At 44.8% G+C, this 12,224-nt stretch overlaps 5 protein-coding genes across 5 annotated transcripts; 1 reads left to right on the plus strand and 4 right to left on the minus strand.

The window, feature by feature from the left end:
• Nucleotides 1–91: 91 nt before the first annotated feature.
• Nucleotides 92–850, minus strand: AOL_s00043g372 (uncharacterized protein; the record flags this gene model as incomplete). The annotated part of the gene is made up of 1 exon (XM_011120858.1): nucleotides 92–850. One exon carries the CDS (start codon nucleotides 848–850, stop codon nucleotides 92–94), a length of 759 nt encoding a protein of 252 aa, XP_011119160.1.
• A 213-nt stretch (nucleotides 851–1,063) lies between these two features.
• Nucleotides 1,064–2,799, minus strand: AOL_s00043g373 (uncharacterized protein; the record flags this gene model as incomplete). The annotated part of the gene is made up of 3 exons (XM_011120859.1): nucleotides 1,064–2,154; nucleotides 2,310–2,518; nucleotides 2,627–2,799. The coding sequence occupies 3 exons, from the start codon at nucleotides 2,797–2,799 to the stop codon at nucleotides 1,064–1,066; spliced, it is 1,473 nt and encodes a 490-aa protein (XP_011119161.1).
• Nucleotides 2,800–3,545: 746 nt separating this feature from the next.
• On the minus strand, nucleotides 3,546–4,837 carry AOL_s00043g374 (uncharacterized protein; the record flags this gene model as incomplete). The annotated part of the gene is made up of 4 exons (XM_011120860.1): nucleotides 3,546–3,956; nucleotides 4,034–4,355; nucleotides 4,431–4,561; nucleotides 4,637–4,837. The coding sequence occupies 4 exons, from the start codon at nucleotides 4,835–4,837 to the stop codon at nucleotides 3,546–3,548; spliced, it is 1,065 nt and encodes a 354-aa protein (XP_011119162.1).
• Nucleotides 4,838–6,278: 1,441 nt separating this feature from the next.
• AOL_s00043g375 (uncharacterized protein) lies at nucleotides 6,279–8,329 on the minus strand (the record flags this gene model as incomplete). The annotated part of the gene is made up of 5 exons (XM_011120861.1): nucleotides 6,279–7,047; nucleotides 7,122–7,454; nucleotides 7,524–7,730; nucleotides 7,790–8,047; nucleotides 8,142–8,329. 5 exons carry the CDS (start codon nucleotides 8,327–8,329, stop codon nucleotides 6,279–6,281), a joined length of 1,755 nt encoding a protein of 584 aa, XP_011119163.1.
• Nucleotides 8,330–10,757: 2,428 nt separating this feature from the next.
• AOL_s00043g376 (uncharacterized protein) lies at nucleotides 10,758–12,005 on the plus strand (the record flags this gene model as incomplete). Its single annotated transcript, XM_011120862.1, has 1 exon — nucleotides 10,758–12,005. The coding sequence occupies one exon, from the start codon at nucleotides 10,758–10,760 to the stop codon at nucleotides 12,003–12,005; it is 1,248 nt and encodes a 415-aa protein (XP_011119164.1).
• Between the last annotated feature and the right edge of the window lie 219 nt (nucleotides 12,006–12,224).

Below are 12,224 nucleotides of genomic sequence, written 5' to 3' on the forward strand. Positions count from 1 at the left end.
AACCATGCGCTTGCCCTCCTGGTACATACTTCGTGATGATTCCTCCACGGTTTCGGCACATCACTAACCCTGATTTTAAGCGTAAATTTGCTTAATTCAAAGTATATAGTGAGGGTTCGAGACCCTGAGATACAATCATTGGTATCGCCCAATCTTCTTCGTCAAGAGACATCTGGAAGTCCACGGCTAGCTCAGCAGCTAAGACACCCTTGTATACGGGATGATCATTCGAAAAACCTTGATCCTCCAGCGCTTGGGACAGTTGTTTCAATATAAGCTGACCATACAAGACTAGACCCCTTTTTGTCAAGAATTCTGCCGTCAGCTGAGTAAAATCACGTATTACCCATATATTACAAGACCGGTAGGGCGCTCCACGAGTCTCTAGTCTTCGCATCGATTTTTGGAGTTCGGTTAGCGCGCTAGCATAGTCTTCGATTTCCGAGAACGCCCGAGCTTTAAGGCAGTCGAAGTTCCCGCGGTTACAATGGCCCGCTAGACTCTCGAGACAATGGAAATCATCCTCGGGTGCGCCTAAGATGTGCTTGGAATCCAAAAGTTGGGCGTAATTTGCAGCCTGGGGGAAGGCTTTCTGCTGTATTTGGAAATCTATGATTTCGGCACCTAAGACCAAGTTCAACTCGGCAAAATCGACTCTTAAGTCAGATTGGGAAGGCTTTTTAAGGAAATGCGTAATGTATTTCCCAAAATTCTGTGCTTCCTCTTGACGATTCATTCCTCGAAGGAGGAGTTGTATCTTTGCGGCGACCCAAATTATAAAGATTTCATAATCTCCCAAGGTCTTACGCGCTTTGTCAAAGATATATTTAGCGGCGTTGAGGGCAACCATTTGATCCTCAGGGTGCGCGTGATGAAGTCCTGTGATTAAGTTTACCAGGCAGGTGAGAAGTCCCTTAGATGGTTTGAACGTCGATAATACTCCGATCAAAAACTTTAGGATATCTCGAAGTATCGGTCTCTCCCAGTAAGACTTGCCATACCACAGAATGCAAAATTCGTGGAAAAGTTGGAGTGTCGAGAACGTTGACCAGGAAGTCAGGCTCTAGGTTTGCAGAAGTTGGGGTAGCTTGACTACTCTTTCGCGAAACTGCTGCCTATGAAAACCACGAAATGTATACTGTCCTTTCAAGTTTTGCATTGTTGCGGCTGGCGAGCAGATGGCATTCCACATCGGTTCAATAACAGTGTAAAACTCTTGTAAGATCTCGTCTACGAATGATAGCCTTAAATTGCTTTCGATGTTCCCTAGAATTTGTGACGGTCCCCCTGACATCCAAAACGCCATATTATAATCGACCGGAAGATTTTCACAGGGTGCCAAATCCAATGACATCTGGTACCGAACAATATCTTCACACCTTGAAAGAGTAAAATAGTTGTTATCTGGTATTTTGCCCCGCTGCGAGCTATCTGATTCTGGGGCAGAAATAGTGAGACTCTGAAATCTCTGTTGGAGGCTATCCACTCCGTCCCTGAACTCTCCAGCCTGCATTGCCACGGTGAGAACATGCTCTTCAAATGGAGAATGAAAAGGAATACCAAGGCAGCCTTTAGGTTCACCATCTGGTGTCAATAGACTGAGTAGAGTTCGAGATCTCAATGAGTCCCTAGTTTGAGCAACGAGAGCCTGAGTCGTATCGATCGAGGCAGTAAAACTTTCACAAAGAGACTGCAAAATGATTGGGATCTCGGGATTAGATTGGACACTTTCACAAGTTTTGCTCGCAGCGCTTGCTTGCGAGCTAAATGTTATCCCAGAGTTGTTCTCAGCCTTACTAGTATTTCTTTCGTTTTCGAATATTGAGGTAGTTGGTATTCCTAGCATCCCAAGAATTGGAGGGTTGGTGGGCATCGGCTCAGAGACGAAACCTTCTGAAAACTCAATCTCGTCGTCTGAAGAGGCCGGTGATTGCTCTGTAGTCGCCGGCTCGACAGTCTCCATGTTCGATACATATATAACTGGTTCCATATGTGTATCTTGAGAGACTTCGTCATGTTCAAGTTGAGCTTCCGAGATGCTTTCGCGGACATGGTCGTTACTCGGAAACCCTATCTGGGACATCCCGGCAGGATAATTTTCCTCCATCAATTCTGCGGGCGAAACAATCAGAGCGCCTGGGCTTGCTTTAACATCTATATGTAAAATCATTTTTTTGATGTATTAGACATTTTATTTTTTATCAGAATTTCTGATTTACGAAGGATATCTCAAGCATTGTCTCCCATGCAGCATCATCCGAGAGTATAACTATGTATTTCAAAAGGGTTGATGATATAGAGATCCCCACCTTGAAACTCCTTTCCGGTGCTTCTCCTAATCGCCGCTAGCTGCGATTGCTTAACCGGCTGGCGGTTATCTTTAAATCGCCATGTCCTAACACATTTTCCTTGCTCCTTAAGGCGCTTCTCTGTTTCGAAAATATATTTTCGATTCTTCTGGCGGATATTCCGATCACTTATGCCCCATTCCTTTAGTAGTCGCTTTAACTGATAAGATCTAGGGAATTCAAATCGTTAGCTTCACCAAAAGTCCGCTACAGAACGCCAGATCTGAACTCGCTAATTTGGAAATGTATTAAAAGTATAACTCTTCCAAGGAACCTACTCGATAGATATGCCCTGTCCCTCAAGATCCTCAATTATATTTTTCTGTGTTTTCCCTTTGGTGACTTCGTCGAGAACGAAAGTTTTTATACGGTCCCAAGAGGCTTTAGGAGCCCATCGACGCTTTTGGGTATTCGCTCCATCATAGGCTTTCACCGAAAATTCATGCTGCATTATGAGAGAATATTTATCAGATATCAGGGCACCGCCGATGTCGAATCAATTTTGAGGTTTTGATTGAAAATGAAATAGAATCTCGAAACTATCTCTTCGTGGTATTTATATTGAAGATTCAAAGTAGTTTTAGAATAAAAACAGAGTCTAATCGAGTTAGATTTGACTCTCAGATTAGAAATTTCCAAACTTTTAAGATCTAGAGATATGGGCAGAAGAGCTGACAGAGGAGGGGGGGATTTCAGGTATTTTATGCTGTGGTGGTTGCTATAACTTTGCGCCTCGCAGGTTCTCTTCACCTGTTGACCATTTTTCGTATTATATCACACTGTGGCACAGATCTGGCATGACGCGTTCGATATTTTAATATTTCCCTTGTGCTGATTATATTGCCATTATTTTGAAAGTCCAAACCGGCCAATAGAGACTCGTCTTTCGAACGTAATATCCAAGTTGACCAACCTTGCGGAGTCGCGCTGTCCCATCGACTTTCAATCAGGATCAGCCTACGGATTTCATGCACAAACTTCCCATTCCGTAGATTTGTGTTCCCCCAACTCTTTTGTGTCGAAAATTGCAACGTAGTTCGTGGCACAGACAGGATCAGGTCCCGACGATGAGTTAGGCACGCTGCATGTAACTACTACATTCGAATTCACATGCATAGTATGTATGGTATCCAGATATTAATTATGATATCGCTCGCTGTCGGACTACTCGTACACTCAACTTCTCACTACAATTGTCTAAAAATAGTATGTAGCAAAGTCACTCTCCTTCCTCAGGGCCTTCGCAAATTCTTGGGCAACAACCGTCGAAGTCTTGACACCAGGATGCAACTCATCCCACCACAAAAACCTATCGGGATTGGGATCGACGGTATTCGACCAACTATTGCAAGCCTCCCAAGTATCACATCTGCTTGCGTATCCGACCGTATCGGCTGGCGAGTCTAGATATTTACTTGGGTTTGCGTAGATTTCCTGGAAGATGGAGTATGCGTCCAACAACGCAACCTTTGAACCCCGAAGCTCATCGGCGAGAGCAGGGATTTGGTACTTGAAGATTTGATTGGCGGAACGGACGTGGGTTCCCATCTTTTGGGAGATAGCGGTGGCGTTTCCTTCAAGGAATGAGTCGCGTTCGTGCCAGTAGTGCTGATTTTTAAAGTTAGTTTCAGATATATTTCTTAACGAAAAGAGGTATATATAGACAGATCTGACGTGAAACTTACGTTTGGCCCGTTTTGTGTATAATGAGGGGCTCTCTCCAACGGAGCTACGTTCAAGATTATGAATTTCCTTGCACCATAGTTGTACAGATCCCTAATTTGTTCTGCGACACAGTCTGTGTAATCGGGGAGAGTGACGCCGGCGAGATGCTCATCGGTGAGTAATGCACCGCTTCCAAGATCATTGGTTCCAATCCAGATAGCGAATACAGCCTTGTCAGGGTTCAAGTTTCCGGGGCCTTTGTATCTTGTGATTGTGTGCTCCTTCTTGAACTGTGGGACTTCGTATTCTTTGACTGCCGGGAAGTTTCCGTTGATACCGTCGCTGTACGTGATAGTTTCATGTCAGAAATCTTGTTTTCGAAGAATAATCGAACTGACATGCGAATATTTAACTTACAGCCATCTTGGTGTCAGATCGTTTGAGCAGACAGCGCCGGAGACAGCATAGTTGATTAAGGAATGGCCAGTTAAATCAGAAGCGATTCTCGCCCAGATTTTTCCACCGCTAGAGGCGCCATTGATTGAGCCCTATATTGAATTACAGTGTTAATATCCATTTTCCGGATATTATTTCCCCAGAACTTGACCAAAGATTCAACATACCTGCGACGGTACAAAGTTGTCAGGTGGAAGCGCTCCACCATTACCTTGCATGTATCCCAATCGCCCCTCATCAGTGTAAGAGTCTCCAAACACAACCAAAGTATCCACATTCCCAAAACCCTTATGAATATCCCTTCTCAAACTGCTAGCCAATGTGGACGTCGTCGCCAATGTCAGCGTCAAAAGCGATTTGTACAACATCTTGAGGTTCTAGAAATCTAGATCTGAGACTAGCCAGATATCAAATTGATAAGGATAGGTAAAGGCTTATCGGAGTTTTTCTGGGGAAAAGAACGTTTCTAGAAAACTTGGGGTCCCTGAAGTTCCAGTAAAACTTCCACGTAGAGAAAAAGGGATACCTGGGGTTTATATAGGATCGCCGCCATTAACCATATTGTCTCCATGGTCAAAGGTTCAATACACAAAAAGCTTGGATATTTCCAGTTGACCAATTCAGCCGAAGCCCTGTTCGAATGCTCGCGGATGAAGTTACTACCGGATATATAATATTTAGGCATGATTAGTGGATCCCGTTATGGCGTTGAAGTTAAGAGCGTGGCGTTCGGGATTCATCAACGTGATTGGCTAAATTAAATTGTTTTAACTGCTTCACTTCCTCGATGAAGGAAAGCGTCATAATACAGTTGCGAACAGCAGATCATGGGTTTGGTGGATCTTCAAGGAAAAAGTCAAGATTCCCAAGCTCCTTTTAGCATGGACGAGGGTAATGGCAGATATGCATCCGAGCTTCTTTGGAGTTCTTCCGGGTCTGGGGTACGAGAGTCTGCGGGGATGGTGTAAAAGTCGTCGCATCGGCAGGAAGATCGTAGTGTTGGATTCGATATTTTGCCGTAGCATTTAGCCACGCGGGTACTGAGCTCGGATATACGGATGCCTTGAAGCTAGTGCCAATTTTATCTTGGCAACCAATACGTATTTTCATAATTGAAGACGGCTTTAATATGATTTTAAAATCGAGTTTTAAGGCTGTAAATATTGGAGGTTGGGATTCGGTACGTATTACCACTATCACGATTCCAGCAATGGAACGAAGCTCCACCTACAACATGGTAATGGGAACGGCCAGGTGTAGAATTTGCCCAAATACCAACAAATGATTGAAGCATGTATAGAGCAAGGGTCGAGGATTGCCCTTGTAATAGAAACTAAATTTGACGATTGAATTCCTGTGTCTGCTATTAACATTATTTATTCTACCGCAGTTCCATGTCGATTCCGGTGCACATCAACCCGAATCTCTCCAGCTTGCTCCCTGTATTTGTGAGGTATATTAATGCTAATGTAATGCGAAAATTACTAGATGGGAAATCGAAAAAAAGCTTGTTCTTCGCTCTTGGTATGGCCTTCATAGAATCCTAACCATATGACGGAAGGGTTACTAGGGAGCAGAGATATATATATGATATAGAGTATAATACACCGAATTGAAGATTAGTGGAGATCTACTGCTACAATGCGAATAAACAAATTTATGAAATCAACCCGAAATGCTGGTACAATTTAAAGATCGCTTTGCCAAAATCCAAAACTCCGAGGCGTCATAATAAACCATGCTGGTAAAAGTCCCATCCAAAAAATGCAAAACTATTTTGGTATACTACGGCCATTGGCCGGCAAATAATCACGCGTCTTCCGCCTTCTTTTCGCTTTCAGTCTTATTCTGGTCTACCCCCTTCTTCAATCCAAGAGTGCTGAAGAAGTCTTCCGCGTCAATAGTCTTCATAACCTGTAAGATATAGTATGTCGTCAAGATTGAGAAGACTGTTCCAAGAGCCGCGAACCCGGTTGCCATGTTGAACTGCAGGTCGTACGAAGCAGCATAGACTTTTCTAACCGCAATGAGCTGGTCTGGCTGTAGTGTAGCTAGGACCTGCGGGGATTTCAATAGTGCATGTAACTGTTCCGGGGATAGAACGCCGGGCAGCCCATGTTCGACTTTTTGGTGAAGTATCGCAGTACCGATGGCCAAACCGACTAGCCCGCCAAGGACACGGGTCATATTCTGTGCTCCAAGAGCGACAGCTTCGTCTTTAGGATCGCATATGAATTTGACCAACATCACACCAATTGGCATGACAAGACCCATACCGGCACCTAGAAGGACTAGGAAACCGTAAGTCTTCGCTTCGATTTTATCGCTGTACCCTAAGACACCGAGTCCAGCTGACCCAGCAACAGAGAGAATGCCGCCGACGGCAAACCCGTATGGGACGTATCTCCAGTATGTTTTCAGTGCAAGGCCTGGAATGAGAGACATAACAGGGGATACGACTAGCATAGGGAGAAGTAGAACGCCCGACCGAATTGGTGACACGCCGTTGACGATTTGGTATCTTTGTGGAATAACGATAATTGTGACATAGATCGGAACACCGATGCAAAATGTTGTTCTAAAATTTTAAAGGGGCTCATCGTTAGTATCCGCGCGATTTTGGGATTGAAGTATTAGAATTATCAAACTTACAATACGAGGTACGTAAAGGCGGGCGATTTGAGTAGTCTCAGGGGGAAGATTGGCTCTATGACACTCGACTTCCTTGCGATGTACCATTCGTACCCAGCAAAGATGAACAAACCGACAATACCACTAATGAGAGTTCCAAGGATGACTGAGTGGCTCCAAGGGTACTCGGCTCCACCCTCTTGGAGGGCGTAGACAAGAAGGATTGACCAGGCGACCGACAAGAACCCGCCTCCAAAGTCAATTCGGCTCAGAGTTTGTCGGTTCATCTTGACTTGATTGATGTCGGGGATAGCGAAGTATAAAATAGCGAAGGCTACGACGACACCGGGTCCACTAGAAAGCCGACATTGTAAGATACCCCCTTCTCTAGTTTACCATTGTTAATCATGGGAAAGAACTTACTTGAGATAGAAGATCCATCTCCATGTGGACTTTTCGGTAATGACACCCCCTAGCAATGGCCCACAGATACTGGCAATAGCGAAGACGCTGGAAATACCGCCAGAAAATGTTCCCAACTTCTCCTTGGTGATGATGGACAACATGAGAATGAAAGAGATACAGTATATCCCGCCTCCACCGATGCCCTGGAAGGCTCGGAAGATAATCCTAGAAACATTGACGGTTAGTTCAGGACAGTTATAGGGTTTCTATGGAGAAGTACTCACAGTTGTGTCATATTCTGAGCTGCTCCACAGGCTATCGAGAAGACCCCAAAAATGAAAATCGCCCCAAGGAACATCGACTTAATCCCCAAGATGTCGCATAATTTCGAAGATAATAGGAGGAAGCCATTGTATGTTAAAAGATAGACGACAACTATCCAACTGGCTCGATTGAAATCTTGAAATTCACTTGTAATATCAACCAAACTAGTGGCCACAACAGTGGTTTCAAACGCCGCGAGGAAGAGGGCGATCCATATTCTATTCCAATTTCCAGGTTTCAGTCAACTCTGGCCTTTTAACAAGTTGTGGTAATTTTGGGGGGTTTCAGGGGAGAACAATGACAAAAACATACCCAAGACCAATAATGTACAATCTGGCATCACTGAGCAGTGGAACTGGCGCTGATGGTTCGGATTCTGTAATCTGTGCTTCAGTGCTGGCATCGATGGTCTGCGGAGTCGCCATTCCTGCCTCTATCTTCTTCGACGAGATATCCGTGTTGCTCCCTGCCTCTAACGAGGCGTTTGTCGAAGGCTGCATGGCCAAGAAACGGTAAAACGGCCTAAAAATGGGCCGAGACGATATTTCGGTCGCAAGTTAAGAGTCGATGAGGGGACTTGACCAATAGTCGCAGAAATTGAAAATCGAGAAAAAAAAACTTGAAGAATCAATAGTGTTTTTGTAGAACTTGGAAATTTATTTCGAATGTCGGAAGGCCTTTTCCCAGGTCGTAATGGCTTGGGCATAGCCAAGAAATAAATAGACGATGGTATCAGATTCGAGCCACCTTCTTGCCTGGCCCCATTATGTATTTCCCCTCCGGCTGCATGGAAGATTAGTCCATCGGTAAAGGATATGCAGTACGGGGTATTTGAAAAAAAAAAAAAAACCCCCCGGAAGGATTTGAGCTTCTTTTGCGCCACCGGTGCAAAATACTCTCCGATTATACGGATAACAAGACCCGAAGCTTAATAAACGCATTTTCGTTGCATATATGCTTCACAGTATGTTAGTTAACGTTAAGACAGGCAAAAAAGGGTGCATTGCATAAAAAATCACGCCCAGGTGCGATCGTACGAGATGGCATTTCGACAAGGCTAGGATTTCATCTCCCGAATAACAGATAGCTGGCGAAGAAAATACGATTTTTTGCGTTCGTATAGAAAACCTAATAGGGTAGCATTGACAGGAGAGATTTCGCTATATTCAAGGCCGGTATAGATTTCCACTCAGTCCCTGAACATGCATTAGTCGAACTGCCATGTACAGAGTACTTCTCGATGCCAAACGCTATTTCATTCAGGGAATATTTAAACGAACGAGAAGAGCCTCTCATGCAGCTTGACGGGCCTTTTAGCGGTAGAAACCTGACAACTGTCCTCCGGAGGGTTTAGCGGATGTTTCTTGGTCCAGTCAGAGATTTGTGACCCACATCAAACCACCAAACCGACGGTAGAAATTTGGACATTTGTTTCCGTTAGCGAGACCGATGGGAAGTGATTGGACCGATGAACCGAGATTGAGCAAATTTATCTTATCAGATTGATCAGAAGGTTCAATACTCGGAGCCAAGGAATCGAAGATGTCTTCTCGATGTCTTGTTTCGGGGTACTGCCAAGGGCCATGCCATCCCGGATGCAAGGAATCGAGCGTCATTAACATCCGATAGTTGAACACGTAAGTGATTTGTCACCGATTTTAGCAGGATTGAAGACCGTTAGCTAATATTAGGCCGCGGGCCTCGAGGCGAGTCCATGAGACTCAACACGACTCTAATGGTATTTACTCCAACAGCAACGCAACATAAGCTAGATTTATATAGAAGGGGCTTCGATTTGAGCAACATTGGGGTACAATAGTCTACTAATTCCCATATAGAGTATTAGTCTCGGAGCCAGAGTATGGAATAGTGGGATCCAACTATATTCGGGAATAGTTTGGATTTTAGATATCTTATACAGACAGCGCTTAAGTTAAGGTATCTTTAACCGCTCCAGAAGACGAGCCTAAATTGGAGTTTCTGCCCTTAGAGAGAAAAGAAGGGACGAAAATTTAAAAGGGTAATGACTCCAACAACAGGAACTAGGCGAATTCTAGATCTGGCAGAATAATCGACTTTAATGCTGAACCCTAAGCATATCTATGACATTAGAAAGTATTTTATGCCGTTTTCACTAGATCTAGAGGGCTTAGGGGTGACTTTTATAGTCAATTAATTACAGGAGCCTTATACAACGTTCGGGACATCTTGACTGCTCCAAAAGCCGCTTTGAGATAAAATTTCCGTCCCAAAAGCCCTCCATTCCCCCTACTATACTTGAGCATAACTTGTTACTAGCTTAGTATCTTTATCCTTTTAATTTAAGTTTAAGTACAAATGGATAACTCGGAAAAACGTAAACCTTTAAACTGGTGCCGACAGTTTGGGCGCGGATGGTTACACAAGTTCCAGCAGGGTATAGACCTTCCATCCAAAATGCCACGCCCTTCTGCGTTGCACTAGCTGCCCACATGCGGCTGAACCAGCTGATCTGCAGCTAGAGAGGTGCGGGGAAGCCATTGCCGCGTCCTTCGCGGGATGCATCCATACTTGGGTACATATCTGAACGGAAGGTATGCAAATGAAGTCATAGCATTGTCCGAAACCAGCACGATGTTCATATACCACCAACCCAGACCAGCTAGCCTGAGGTTGGCAGGTAGCAGGATCCAGCCCTCTCCCAGGATCAACCCTCTTCTAACCTGTTTGACGAGCAAACTTGTCGATATCGATAAGATGTTCGATCGATCAGCCTTGAGATAATCCAATTGCCACTCTTCCCTGATATTGCAAAAGGCCTATAAATACCTCGTGTTATACAGGTCGACAAATTCCGGGCATCAGCATACGGCTTCCTCCTGGACTATACACAATCATAACAGATTGAAAGATCAAGCATTCTCCTTATTACCATAACAAGACTTCAAAATGCCTGTCACACTTTACCCTTCCGGTGTTAAACCAGAAGATTACAAATATGGCGACTCGAGAGCAAAAGACCATGCCGACATCCTCCGGGTCCCTCTCCAGAAGGGGGTTCCATACATATGCAAGGAAGTCTTTCAATCGACGTTCAACCAGGAACTCATGGACTCCCGGAAGATCCACCCGTCGTCTAGTTCTTTCGTCTACGCTGCTATGAACGCGTATAACCACCACCACCACCTCGTCATACGCCCAGATGATGTATGGATCACAATTTTGACACAATTCTCCCTTTATGTCAACAAAAACGCTGAGGAGCTCCGTTCCCACTTCGTAGCCCACGAGGGGAAGAAGAAACTCACGGTTACTACTGCGGGAAGCCGATATACCGTAAATTTCGGTGCTCTAGCTGTTCGAATGGGGGAATTGATCGAGCAAAACGTTGTTGATCCTGACCTTCGCACATGGTTAATTCCGGATTTTACCACTACTGAAGAAAATGACAAGATTGTTGCATCGGTCCTCATGATGGCAACCCTCCAGAGCTATTTCGCTTATGGGTTTCAACTTGCCTGCGGCCTTCCCGGTGTCACAATGCTCGGGGAGAAGTCCGATTGGGAAGCTCTCTTGCAGAAGATCGACAAATTCGAGGCTTTTGGAGAAGAACCCACGTTTTTCGCCAAGTTACTTCGTCCAATTTTGAAACGTTTCGTATTGTGCTTTGAGAACCCAGAGTCACCAGACTTGAAGGAGTTCTGGCAAACGGTGGTTACCCGACATGGGGGTGGAAGTGGTCCACGATACCTTGGTGGTTGGATAACCGCATTTTGTCTTTGGTCTGATAAAGGAGCCATGCAATACCATACTAATCGCAAGAGCTGGGGCCAGCAGGTGGAAACCCTTAAGTTAGATGGGGAAGTTTACGGTCTTCTCGAAGATCACGATGTGACTGGAGGTTACGCTCACGTCCCAGTCGAACTTAATGATAACGGAGAAAAGTTAGACACTGTGATGATAGCTGGAATGGTCGCAATTGAGTCAAGGCCAACAGTCGAGCGGGATGAGAAATGGGAACAAGCAAACCTCCAATTGAAGGCAGAAGGGAAAAAATATGAAGGCCCGGTGTGTTCAGTCATTCAGCCATTGGCAGGATGGTGGATCTTCCATGGCGAAGAACCACAAGAGGATCCAAATGACACGAACGCTATACTTCGACGAATGCTAGGCCATGGATGTGGCCAACTAGACTAGAGGCTTATGGTCCCTTGTTTCTTTTGCCTATAATTATTATTAAGATCAATTTGAACCCTTTGTCACACCCTTATCCCATAGATTCGTAGCCCTGCCAATATGTGTGTAGTTTCAAAGTCGCAATCTGTGCGACGGAACATACCACGGCATACTCAGCCCGCATATTATGTAAGTAAGCGAGACCAAGAATTTAATCCACTCTCATACCGTCGAAGGATC

The sequence above is a fragment of the Orbilia oligospora genome (assembly GCF_000225545.1).
Source record: "Orbilia oligospora ATCC 24927 unplaced genomic scaffold scaffold00043, whole genome shotgun sequence".
NCBI lineage: Eukaryota > Fungi > Ascomycota > Orbiliomycetes > Orbiliales > Orbiliaceae > Orbilia > Orbilia oligospora.